Genomic DNA, 12,841 nt, shown 5'->3' with positions numbered 1-12,841 from the left:
GCATGAAATAACAAGCCCATGGGTTAAGCCTTATTTTTCACCTTTCCTTCTTAGCCCAATAATTCGGTATATAATCTGTTAACCCATTTACTTCTCATTTGTTGCCCAGCAACCCAACAACCATTTTTTTGGGCCTGTAAGCCACGACAGCCCCATATTTTGGGTCGTCACTCATTCTTTTCACACATAGGTCCCAAAGCTATTCCCGTTCACTACATATGTATATTGTGTTTGTTTGCAGGTATTATGAACCTAGAGTTCGTACTTTAAACTTGAACTTGAAGTTTTGAAAATAAGTGCCATAGAAATTCAAAGTTTCATAAAACAATACACCCGTAAAAATTCAGAGTTGTTGTAGGTGATTTGTTAGGATTACATGCAGGTGATGCTTTTAAAAACAACTGTAAAATTTAGTTTGTGCAAATTACTTTATTGTCTATAATTTTATTTTGTGATAGAAGACAAATTTTTTTTTTCACCCTCTTATAGTTGACAAAATTCATTAATATGTGGTTTAAATTAACTTCTTCCTTACAAATCCGTTATGTGTAAATAAGCTAACTTGAAATAGGTTCAATTTAATGAAGAGAGACCCTCTCCAGATCCTTTCCACCAAATCCACCCAATCAATCAATCTAGGCCCTTGAAATTTGATCCAACAATTACAAACAGGGGGCCCCTTTAAAAGTTATAATAACTTTAGCTGTTGGACTAAATTTCAAGGGTCCGAATTAGGTGATTGGGTGAATTTGGTGGAAGAGATCTGGAAAGGATCCCTTTCCCTATTTTATGCCCTAACAATTAGATTAGTCCAATTTTTAGTTATTTTTTTATTTAGGTCCATGAATAGGACTCCATGTGTCAGCACTTTTTGTTGTTAGGTTAATACTTTACATTGTGATTACTATTTTACTCTACTATAGTTATTCAATGGAAAAAGAAAAAGAAAAAAAGAAGAAAATGATACGATCGGTACTTTAGAAGCAATTCTCTTTGACGAGTATCGCTATAAAGGTAGCGACTATTAGAAGAAAAAGTCGCTACTATCTTACCGATCCCTCCTTTTCAATTTTTTTTTCTGTTTTCAGTTTTTTATTCTTATTTTTTATTTTGTTAATGTTTTTTTTATTTCTCTTACTATAACAACAAACCATCATATTCGTGTTTTTCAAAACATATTTTTTTCAGTGCAAAATATATTATAATTCATTTTTAAACACTTTTAATCAATGATTTAAAACCTAAATTTAAAGATATTTTTCTATTTTCTCATTTTAAGAATCTATAAAAAATAGTTTCGGGACCAATAATCAGTAGGATCACATTCAAAGGTTTTGCAATATTTTCCTTAACTCCAGCGCAAAATATTTCTTAAAGCTAAAAATTTCAATTTTTTTTTTCACAAAAAACTATGTGCTATAAACCAAAGTTAGAGTCATTCTATTTGCACCACATATTTCCTAAAATTAATTTAGGACATTTCCAAAATTTCGGACACCTATAAATCTCTTGGGGGGCCTTGCTAATAGTTATATTTTTTTTCTATTTTTTTTTTCAACTCAGGTACCCTATTAGTCGACATAAACCAATATTTCAGTTGATCTTTTACAATCTAAACTACCTATCATAGAAGTACTTTTATAGTCTAAACTACATGTCATATAAGTACTTGTACAAGCTAAACTACCTATCATATTATAATATTAGTCGGCATAAACTTAGATTTCAACTGATCTTTTATAATCTAAACTACATGTTAATTAAGTACATTTACAGTCTGAACTACCTACCATATAAGTACTTGTACAAGCGAAACTACCTATCGTATTGTAACTACCTATCATGGTGGATTAAGTAATTTTAGTTCACCATCTTGATAATGTTAAAAGCTCCCGAAGCTAACACAATCAATGTCAAAAGCCTCTTGAGCAATTACTTAAATAAGACAATCAATGTAGCTCGCGAATCATGTAGACTAGAATCATGTAACAAATACCAGCAAAATGAAGCTTACTGTTGTAAACGACTCAACAAAAACAAGTAAAATTACTTATAGTTCTCATAGCTTTATGCGAAGTCAAATTCAAATTTGGATACTAATCTGCATGAATCACGAGGAAAATTCAAAACAAGAGTCGGATAGAGTTTTTGATGAAACGATGAGATTTGATGAGTAACTTTATTTTTTTTAATACAACAATATATTTTACACCAAAAAAGATGAGAGTTTTTTATGAAATGACGAGATTTGATGTGTAACTTAAAGTTCCATGTTAATTCTGGAAGAGTCAGGATAAAACATTCAACGACAGTCGATGCAATTTTGTTTTCAAATTATGAACACTTTAATTGCTCTACTTATTAGAACCTAACTATGACTGTGCAATACATTAGACCCATATCAAAACATGCTTGTAAAATTGGACCCACATCAAAGACCTCAATAAACAAACACTAATTAATTTGACAATCCTTGTTCCAATTTGGACCTCGAAACGGGCCTTGAAGATGAAACCCCGTACACCTCAGCCCCAAGGCCTGGGCCTTCCCACCTGTTCAGTCCAGTCTCCTCAGTCCGTACTCAAGCGAAGCGAGTAGCAGCCATTCCCCCTCCTCCTCCTCTTCCTCCTCCTCCTTCAGTTCATCTTCTTCCTGAGCAAGAAAAAGAGTTATTGAAAATCTACTTTTTCAAGGCCAAAAGCTTTAATCTTGCTTGTCGTTTCAGAGTAATTTCATTCGGTCATGGAGTTTGAATCAAATTACGAAATTGCTCCTACCGCCGACTTCATTCACACTAACAACTTCACCAGAGTTGCTTTACAGGTATTATATAGGTATTATATATATATATATATATATATTTTTTTTTTTTTCAATCTTCATTGAATTGATCAATTGAATTTGAATTTGGACTGAATTGAATGTCAGTTCCCGGATGAGCTTCTGAAGGACTCTGTGAGAGTGGTGAGTGCTCTGAGGGCCAAGCTGCGTTCACTAAGAAAACCCAGCGCCGACCTAACCGACGACGTCCCGGAGGTGTCCTTGTTCGTGATGGCGGACACGGCCTACGGTAGTTGCTGTGTGGACGAGGTGGGAGCGTCGCACGTCGATGCTGATTGTGTTGTTCATTACGGCCACACCTGCCTTAGCCCGTGAGTATTCACTACTAGTGTTACTTGATTGAATGAAGGCAGGCTCATATCATTCATCTCTCTTACTTGATTGAGTTTTGACAGGACAACGACGCTTCCAGCTTTCTTTGTTTTCGGGAAGGTTCCCATCAGTGTGCCTGATTGTGTAAACAATCTATCACATTATGCTCTCGAAAATCGGAGGCGTGTTTTGGTATATCATAATTATTCGCTTTCAATTCAGTATCGGCTGATCGCTAATAATCATTTCGGTCGCATTAAGTACTAGAAATCGTACAATGATATGCTTACTTGATTCAGTTATTAACTAGTGGAATGTAGATTCTTGCCAATGTCCATAAGTTGTAGAAAGTTGCGAACTGCATTTTGTTTTGGTGAGGTTACCGAATCTAACTTGGTATACATTAAATTGTAGGTCCTTTTTGGGCTGGAATATGCACATTCGATTCAGCATATAAAAGAAGAATTTGTACAAGCATGTGGGGTTGGGTCCGAACTAGAAGTTCAATATGCTAATGTTATGTGTTCAGTTATGAATCCATCAAAAGATCGTAAACTCTCAAATGAGCTCCCAGGACCAGCTGGCAGCCTCACTAATGATACCAGTTCTGGGACAACGTCTAGTGTTACTTATAGCATTGGAGGCTTGGTCTGGAAATTACCTGAGGGATGCAAGATGGAGGATTATTTACTTTTCTGGATTGGTTCAAATAACTCCGCCTTTGCAAATATTGTTTTAACATATAATGGATGTGAAATAGGTACATAAATTACTTCTTTTTTCATTTAATTCAGCGTGTTTGAGTATGCATACGTGTGTCGCTGTGTGTGTGTGTGTGTGTTTTCCCCTTTCTTCTTTTTTGACTGAGGCAATCAAACTGTTTTCCTACTTATGTGCCCATAGTTCAGACATAAATTCTCATAAAGAAAAAAGATTGTTGCCTAAAGTAACTAAAATTTCCTCAAGTCCTGTTTGTCAAAATATGATTGAGTCCTTTTAATTGGTAATGAATTCTGGCCATGCAATTGCACTTATGATTCTCCGCCAGTAGGAACTTACAGAATATAATTTTTGTATCATAATTTTCTCTGTATTGGTAGCAACTTGATTCATTACTGGAAACCAAGTTTGAAAGTTAATCTTCTTAAAGTACCCAGTATTAAAAACTTGTTATGCGCTTGTATTGATTCTTCAATCTTTCTTAATTAATCTTGCAAGTGATTTTTGTGGTTATTGTTTTAGTCAGATATGATGCCTCGGAATGCAGTATGGTGACTGACTTATCTCAACAAAGAAGGATTCTTAAGCGCAGGTATTGTCTCCAAAATAATCATTCAATTTCCTGTGTCTGCTAATCTCTGCTCTGAAAAGCATAATAATTCCCTTGTGACATGATACATTGTTTTGTCCCTTCCACCATGTATTCTATTGTCATGCTTGTATTTAGTATGGTTTATTGAGTGATCAATCTTTTGTCCAGATATTACCTAATGGAGAAAGCAAAGGATGCTAACATTGTGGGGATCTTAGTAGGAACCCTTGGTGTAGGTGAGTTATTGTTCCGAGATTCTTTAGTCTTTTTCAAATTTTTACTTGTTCCATCTGTAGAAGCTAGAAACTGAAGTAATTATGATATTGTGTTCTTCTCTAGTTTTTGAATATCGACTCCAAATCCTATGTTAAGAATGATATATTCTGAAAATATTGAATTGGAAAGTGAACAGTCGGTTTGATTTAACATTGTACTAGCAATGTTTCTATGTATGCCGGAAAGTTTTTTCTTTCCCTTTTCCATTTCAAACCGCAATCTGGTGATGAAAGGATTTGTTTTATTTTTTTCCATTTTAGCACTAAGATGGCACAGTTAAAAACTATTGTATTTTGATCTCTGTACATTTTAGTGTGTACCATACATGGACTTTGTATAACCGCATCTTACATTTCATTATCCTCGGATCATTTTCAAAAACATAAAGAAATAACTTTCAATTGTATTGGGATCAGTCTCTTGATTGTGCATTTCGTTAATTAATCTTTTCTTGCAACTATGATGCAGCTGGTTACCTGAACATGATTCATCAGATGAAAGAGCTGATTACAGGAGCAGGAAAAAAAGTTTATACCCTAGTTATGGGGAGACCAAACCCTGCAAAACTTGCAAACTTTCCAGAGGTAAACTTTGATACATGCAAGTATATGTTCATAGGGAATTTAAAATATTTGAAAGTTTCAAAATGTTAATGATAGATTATTACTGTGGCAGTGTGATGTTTTCATTTATGTCTCTTGCGCTCAAACTGCTCTTCTGGATAGCAAAGAATATTTAGCTCCAGTAATTACTCCTTTTGAAGCCATGGTAGCCTTCAACAGGTACTGCATTGAGTACGTTCATGCTTATAGATTATAGAATTGGCGTATCTTTTCTATTTTCATACACCGTGTGCTCAATCATTTTCCTTATGATAGACCAGTTCCACTTTTATCTACTATCTTTTGAACTGCTTGCCACATACTAATTGTTGCTCATATGAGATTGTCTGTTATGCAATTCTCATTAGATGTGCATTTAAATTACAACCTTGAGAATATTAATTGATTAGCTCTATAGTTGTGATACTCAATGTTCAGTTTCTCTCACCACAGAGGATGTGAGTGGACTGGAGCATATGTAATGGAATTCCGCGATTTGGTTAGTTCTTCTCCAGTGGATATAAGGATCCAGTCTGAGGAAGCACGATTTTCCTTCATACAAGGTGGTTATGTAGAAGATTTCCAGCTGCAAGGTAGCTCTCTTTTATTATTATTCTAATTTACGCAATTTGTTTGACGTAAGAGTTAAAAAAAAAAAAAAAATTGAAAATATTAGACTTCGACTACTCTGAGAAAAGAAGAATACTGCCAGCATCTTGACACCTTCTCCCTTCTTTTCCCCCTTTTAAAGAACATTTGTGGAGTTTGTATTAGATCTTTGTCAAACAGTGCCTAAAAGTGGAATAAAGATGAATGAATTTACTTTTCTTCCCCCATAGATTGGTTTTAAGAAGCTTAACTGCTTGTAAATTACATTAATGGTTAACTTGATGTTGATCATGATCTTTTTAAGATAATTTTCGGGAAATTTAATTTTATTGATGAACTGATGATGAATGTTGTCTGTAGTTCGCTTTATTTTGGTCTCATTGAGTTACTGTGGGACTAACTTTTCATTCTACAAAAAGTCCTTTTACGGTAGACATCTTGTACTTGAAAGTTCTGAAATTGTTGCATAAACAGGTAATGGCACTGAGGAAGACAAGGAAGGAGCTCTTGCTTTAGCAAATGCGACAGAGAAGGCTCTGCAATTGCGCGACAACCCTAGTTCTGTAGTGAAAGGAACAGCTAAATCGGGTGCAGAGTTTTTAGCTACTCGATCATATCAGGGTCTAGATATACATTACGAGACTTCCTTTCCCGAACCATATTTTATTGGGAGGAGTGGGAGGGCAGCAGGTTATAAAGATGAGAAGAACGGGGAAGAGAAATTGTGATCAATATTACGAACATGGAAAGAGATTAAAAGTGGATACGAAGAAGGCGGCAGTCCAGACCGGCAAGGGCAAAGAGCACACTCTCCATGTCTGTCTCCCTTGCAGCTGTGAAGCCTAGACCAAGCTATTCCTTTTGCCACATGTATTTTTGGAATTTTGTATTGTTTTCAGTTTGAGGTCGTCTGTAATTTTTTCAAATTAGTTTTTATTTTGTGTCGAAGAATTTATTTAATGAAACATTGAGATGCAATGAGCAACTAACCTCTTCTGTTTTTGATTTTCAGTTTTGGTTCTTTGTTTCTCCTAAAAGGCTTTTGTAATTCCATTGAAACTCAAACTTGATTCCACCTTCCCTCTGAATCTTGAAACTCGATTTTCGTTCCGAATTGTCTAGATTATGTTATTGCTTATGTGGCAAATGTATGGGACCCTTCATACCATCGACATGATCTGTGAAGATAATGGCATGATACGAAAACGATACGAACACGCAAATACAACCTATTTGCAAGTCTACCCATTAGACATGACAATTTATTACATGACCCGTTAATCCAACATGGAACAACGCGAAAATAGCAGGTTCTGTATCAACTCGTTAACGGATCGCGTCGTTATTGGATCATCCGTTTGAACATGTTAATTGATCTGACACTAAACAAACCGTTATAATAACGAATACAATAAACACGATCCGTTTGCTAAATCTAAGTGCAAGCTTCATAAGCTTGGACTTTAGAGAAATGGGCACTCCACTCCTGTCAGTCATTGAAAACGCCTCCACAATCGAGGGAGCCGCCTGTGTTTGACACAACGTGCAAGCTACTCTACTTTACAAGGAGAGGTTGCAATCATTTGCGTTAATTTAGCCTACTTTTTAATTTTTCTTTGATTATTTGAGATACTAAGTTCATATGCTTATTCTATTTTAGGGTCCATTTCATTGAGTGATCATTTCCAAATTTAATTAATTAAGGTCAAATTGTATGCTTTTGGGCGTCTTAAAGTTTATGTTGTCACAACCCGAGTTCAAACTCGTACGACTGCATTTTTTTGAAGTCACCAACTCTGTTCTGACGTATTGATTCAGCCGCTAATAGGATGATTAGATTAAATACTTAATTAAATAGCCAAGTTAATGAATAATGGTTTAAGGAGAATCAGTGAAGGATTACTGACCATTGGAAGTCCTGTGGAAGTAGACGCATAATTTGGGAATCATTTTTTGTATGTCCAACTTGCAAAGTCAATGTCCATTCAAACCACACCACACCTTCTCTTTTCCAAAATACGGACATTTCAAACTCTATTATTCTCTATAAAAAAACATCATTCGAATTGTCTTCTGTTCAGAAAAATGGAAACAAAATCCCTGATTGCACTAGTAGTAGTATTTGTAGCCGTAGCCGCAGCCCTAACAAAGAATGTAACTGCCCAAAAGGGCCAAAACTGTGGTTGTGCCTCCGGTCTCTGTTGTAGCCAGTATGGTTACTGCGGCAGCAGCGATGAGTACTGCGGCCAGGGTTGTCAACAGGGCCCCTGCACCGGTGGCACTACTACACCTTCCACCCCAAGTGGCAAAGGTGGCTCTGTGGCTGACATCGTCACACCGGACTTCTTTAACGGAATCATTAGCCAGGCTTCTTCAGACTGCGCCGGGAAGAAATTTTACTCTTGCCATGGTTTTCTTGATGCTGTCAAGTCGTATTCCGGCTTTGGTAGGCTCGGTTCTGCTGATGACTCCAAACGTTAAATTGCAGCATTCTTTGCTCATGTCACCCATGTGGCCGTAAGTTCCTTTTATTTCTGCCCTCGTATATACCACACATCTATATGGATCGCATTCGCTTGCCTTGCATATATTGGCATAGAGATACTTATGTTGTCGGACTTTGTTTTTGGACGCTGCATTCAAAAAAGTTTCAATCTAATTTATTTGGAGTTCTGGTTCACCTCGTCTTGTATCGCAAGTGTATTTATTTGGTGTTCTTATTTATTAATCTTTCATAGAAGAGATAAATCGTGGCACCTACTGCGATACCACAAGTACTGACTATCCGTGCAACCCCAAGAAAAAATACTACGGTCGCGGACCACTCCAACTAACATGGAATTACAACTATGGAGCATCCGGAAACAGCATTGGTTTTGACGGCTTAAACTCTCCAGAAAACGTGGCCTCAGACCCCGCTGTTGCATTTAAGACTGCCTTGTGGTTTTGGATGAACAATGTCCGCCCAGTTCTAAGTCAAGGATTTGGTGCCACCATTCGAGCCATTAACGGCGAGGTTGAATGTGATGGGAAATTACCTGATGCAGTTCAAGCTCGCATCAACTATTACAAAGACTACTGCAACCAACTTAATGTTAATCCTGGCGGCAATCTCTATTGCTAGATTACCAACTTGATCTTTCTTCCATTACATGAAAATTTATTATTTGGAGAGTGAATAAAAAGTGAAGCCTAAAAAAGAAATTAAGGCCAGTTGATTCCTTTTATGATGTAATTTTGAATAAGGGTTTTGTTATTAACACCCATGTACCGTTGAATACACTTCATATATAGAATACATCTCACATCTGCTTTCTCAATTAAAGTTTATTTTAATACACCCAATTTCATTCTCAAACTACTCTCACACTGCACACTTTCTATGTACCCCACATCATTACTTGTTCCGTACTAGTCTTTTAAAAGGAAGAAGAAGCATACGAAGGCACAACGTGGCGTATTAAGAGCTATAAGCTTCCCATCTGAGAATACGAAACGAAGCTTCTATCGTTGATTTTCATGGATGATTTCGAAAAAGCAATACTTATATTGTTTGATGAGTAAGGCGCGGTTGAATCTGAAATGAAACATGCAAAAGGATACTGTGATAAAATTAAGAAAGACCAAGTGATATATAGTGTTCTTAAGGCTAAGTATCTTTGTGGCACTAAGAAGAAGGGGAATGGGGTTTAGGGACCTTGAAAACTTTAACATCTCTATTCTTGCAAAACAATGCTGGAGAATGATGGAAAATCCAGATGCCTTTTGGGTTCGTGTTCTTAAGGCTAAGTACTTTCCAAGGTGTGATTTCCTAAAAGCTACAAGAGGAGGTCACCCTTCTTGGGCTTGGTCTAGCTTACTTGAAGGCAGAAGAATTATTCTCGAAGGAGCTACATGGCATGTAGGGAATGGTGAATCGATCAAAATCTGGCAAGATAATTGGCTTCCTACCTTGGAATGCACCAGCCCTCTACCTTTGCAGGTGATTCCTGGGCCAATTCCTACTTTGGTGGCCTTTTTGATTGATGTGAACACTGCGAGTTGGAGACTGGACTCAATCTCTAATATTTTGTCTTCACATGACATTGCTCTTATCAAATCTATCCCACTGTACAATACTCATGATCACGATTCTCTTTTCTGGCCTTGGAACAATGATGGTGTCTATAAGGTAAAAGCAGATATCATTGGGCACTATCACAAAAAAGAATTTCTATGACTACCACTACATCCTTTTCTCACTGGAGTGATAAAGAGGTCTGGAAGATTTTATAAGGGATAAGGGCAAATTCCTAAAGTTCTCAATTTTATTTGGCGTGCTTTAAACAATGCTCTTCCTAGAAGATTTAATCTTTTTCGCAGGTATCTACATGTGAATCCAATTTGCCCTTTTTGCAAGGATCAAGATGAATCGATCGAGCATTTGCTTCTTCTCTGCTCGTGGGTACAGTGTGTGTGGTTTGGCCTACCAATTAATTACAAGCCAAACTCTCATCAAATTACATCTTTGGATTGCTGGCTATTCTCAATGGCAAAACTAGTTAAAACCAACACTGCACAACGCACTCTCCTACTTTCTTATCTTGCTGTTGCTTGCTGGGAAATTTGGAAGGAACGATGCTTTGCTTTGTTCAATGATAAATCCCCCAAACCTGCTACTGTCTTGCATCGCATTCTCAATTTGGTATCGGGCTTCAGTAACATCTATTGTTGCCATCAGCCACATGCAAATCCTGTAGTACAGAGAACTCTATCTTGGCAAGCTCCTCAATGGCCTCTTATTAGAATTAATGTCGACGGTGCATGGAATCAAGCTACATGTGAAGCTTGTGAAAGGATTATTGCACGCGATCACAATGGTACTTTTTTAGGTGGTGCTTCTTTACACTCACATCGATCCTCGTCCGATGCCGCCGAAGCAGAGGCTGTTCTTGGGGGTCTGAAATTTTCCAAAGCCACATATTTCAACCATATCATCATTAAGAGCAATTCTTCCAAGGTCATCGATTGCTTGTGGAAACCAAACATTCGCAACCAATGGTTTCTATATCAAATTATTGATGAAATTCGTCGGGCAACGGCTTCTTATGCTTTTGTTCAATGGAATTGGGTTCCAAGAACGGCCAACCAAGCAGCTCATGTGGCTGCATCTTTAATCGATTTGAAGGTGAGCAATCTCTCATGGGCAACTTTGCCCCCTCCCTCATTGGTTATGGTGCTATCTCTGGATGGGCTTCCATGTCCTCCGCCATCTTTTGATTGAGGTTTGATAGTGGTATCACTATTAGCCTCTTCCTATTTTGTTTCACGTGAGTGGTGTTCAGTAGTGTTTGTCTGATTGTCTAGACCGTATTCTGCTACTGCCTAGTTTGTATCGACCGCACTCTCTTTTTTATTCTGGGTTTTACCTTTGGCTGTCATAGCCTTTATTTGTACTTGCTGCCCCTCTTCGGGTCTTTAATGAAGTTTTCATTTGACCAAAAAAAAAAAAGCGATATGTAGTGTTTGTGTTGAGCAGTTCTGCTTTGCGAATTTAGTTCAAGTGTAGTTTGGGTGTTTACTGACTTTGCATGAGGTGATTAGGTTCCAGTACGCATCGATGAGTCTAGGTGAGAGGTTTTTTTTATCAGGAAACCCGTGTGTTTTCATTGCTGTTATGGTGGGTTTGACGATAAAGGTATTAGGGTTTTAGAAGGTGGTTTTATAGTGGAACCTCAACTTTCTTCATGGTATTGGAATAAGTTGTCCCATGTGTGAAGCTAAGTAGCTCCACGTCACCCCGTTGTGTTATCCACATGTTAAGCTTGAAAATTCGCCATATGTGAGATGACGTGTTGAGAATGAGTCACACATTGATGGGAGAAAGGACTTTGCATGGGCTTATAAGAGATTGAGCTACTTCCCATATTGCCAATTGATTTTATGATGGAACCTCAACTTTCTCCATTGCATTTGTAAAGAACAAAGTTGCTTAGGTTTTGGTGACTTTGATTTATTATGAGATGAGTACCTTCTGATTTGGTTGTAGGTTTTTGTCATGTGAAGACTAGAAAACGTTGATTCAACAAACTTATAATTTTAATGGTTACGATTTTGTTCTACAAGGAAAGGGGAGTGACTTTGAGAACTTTTTTTTTTTTTTTTTGAACAAAACTTTATAAACTTGGAGAAGAAAATCTTAGAATTCACGTTTGAAAATAAATTGGGGTGTATTAAAAAAAAAGTCTTCATTCTTAATAACTTGGAGAAGTGATCATCATCTTGTTGAATCTTATCTATCAAATTTTGCAGCATTTCAACTGACTTCTCCCTCAGAATGGCCACAAAACTGCATATATTTACAGGATTGACCATGGTGTCGATGCCTGCCTTTTCGTTCCAAGCTTCTTCTTCAAGCTCCAACAGTCTCTCCATGGACAGAAAACCTCTCACGATTTCGTTCTTCAATGGCGGAGGTGTGTGCCTTATGCTTTACTGAAGTTTTCAGTTAATGCGTATCTTTTAGATTTTCAATTGGACTTCCATATCTGCCTCTTGGTTGTTAACTCTGTGTTTGCCCTGATTTTTCAACTTGCTTTGAATGTTTTGAGACTTGTTTATTGGTTGGTTGGGAATCCAAATAGTTGTATTGAGCTTAGTGGAGAGTGGGTTTTCTTTGCTTCTAAGGCTGGCTTTCATGGGGAATGGGAAAACAGTTGATGGGGAATAGAGTTTGTGTTTGCAAACGTTCCATCTTGTACTTGTAGTGGGGAAATAGGGGAGAATAGATAATTAGATTTTGAGAAAACAATTGGGTTTGGAATCTGCTTTGGGCCTGTTCGGAAGTTATTTTAGAATAGCTGAAAACGTTTTCCTAATAGCCAAAAGCGCTTCTGACAATTTGTGGTAG

General features: G+C 37.2%; 1 protein-coding gene and 1 pseudogene across 1 annotated transcript; both read left to right on the top strand.

Moving 5' to 3' along the window:
- Nucleotides 1–2,475: 2,475 nt before the first annotated feature.
- On the top strand, nt 2,476–6,963 carry LOC137723341 (diphthamide synthesis DPH2 family protein). Its single transcript, XM_068462508.2, has 10 exons — nt 2,476–2,823; nt 2,929–3,152; nt 3,237–3,345; nt 3,568–3,913; nt 4,396–4,465; nt 4,634–4,701; nt 5,210–5,325; nt 5,417–5,523; nt 5,797–5,936; nt 6,427–6,963. The coding sequence occupies exons 1-10, from the start codon at nt 2,743–2,745 to the stop codon at nt 6,678–6,680; spliced, it is 1,515 nt and encodes a 504-aa protein (XP_068318609.1). The 5' UTR covers nt 2,476–2,742; the 3' UTR covers nt 6,681–6,963.
- Nucleotides 6,964–8,037: 1,074 nt separating this feature from the next.
- LOC137723773 (endochitinase EP3 pseudogene) lies at nt 8,038–9,076 on the top strand (annotated as a pseudogene).
- Nucleotides 9,077–12,841: the final 3,765 nt, after the last annotated feature.

The sequence above is a fragment of the Pyrus communis genome, chromosome 4 (assembly GCF_041283825.1).
Source record: "Pyrus communis isolate YQ-2024b chromosome 4, ASM4128382v1, whole genome shotgun sequence".
Taxonomy (NCBI): domain Eukaryota; kingdom Viridiplantae; phylum Streptophyta; class Magnoliopsida; order Rosales; family Rosaceae; genus Pyrus; species Pyrus communis.
Note: the sequence above shows the minus strand (reverse complement) of the source record. Positions and strands in the feature narration are given on the sequence as shown.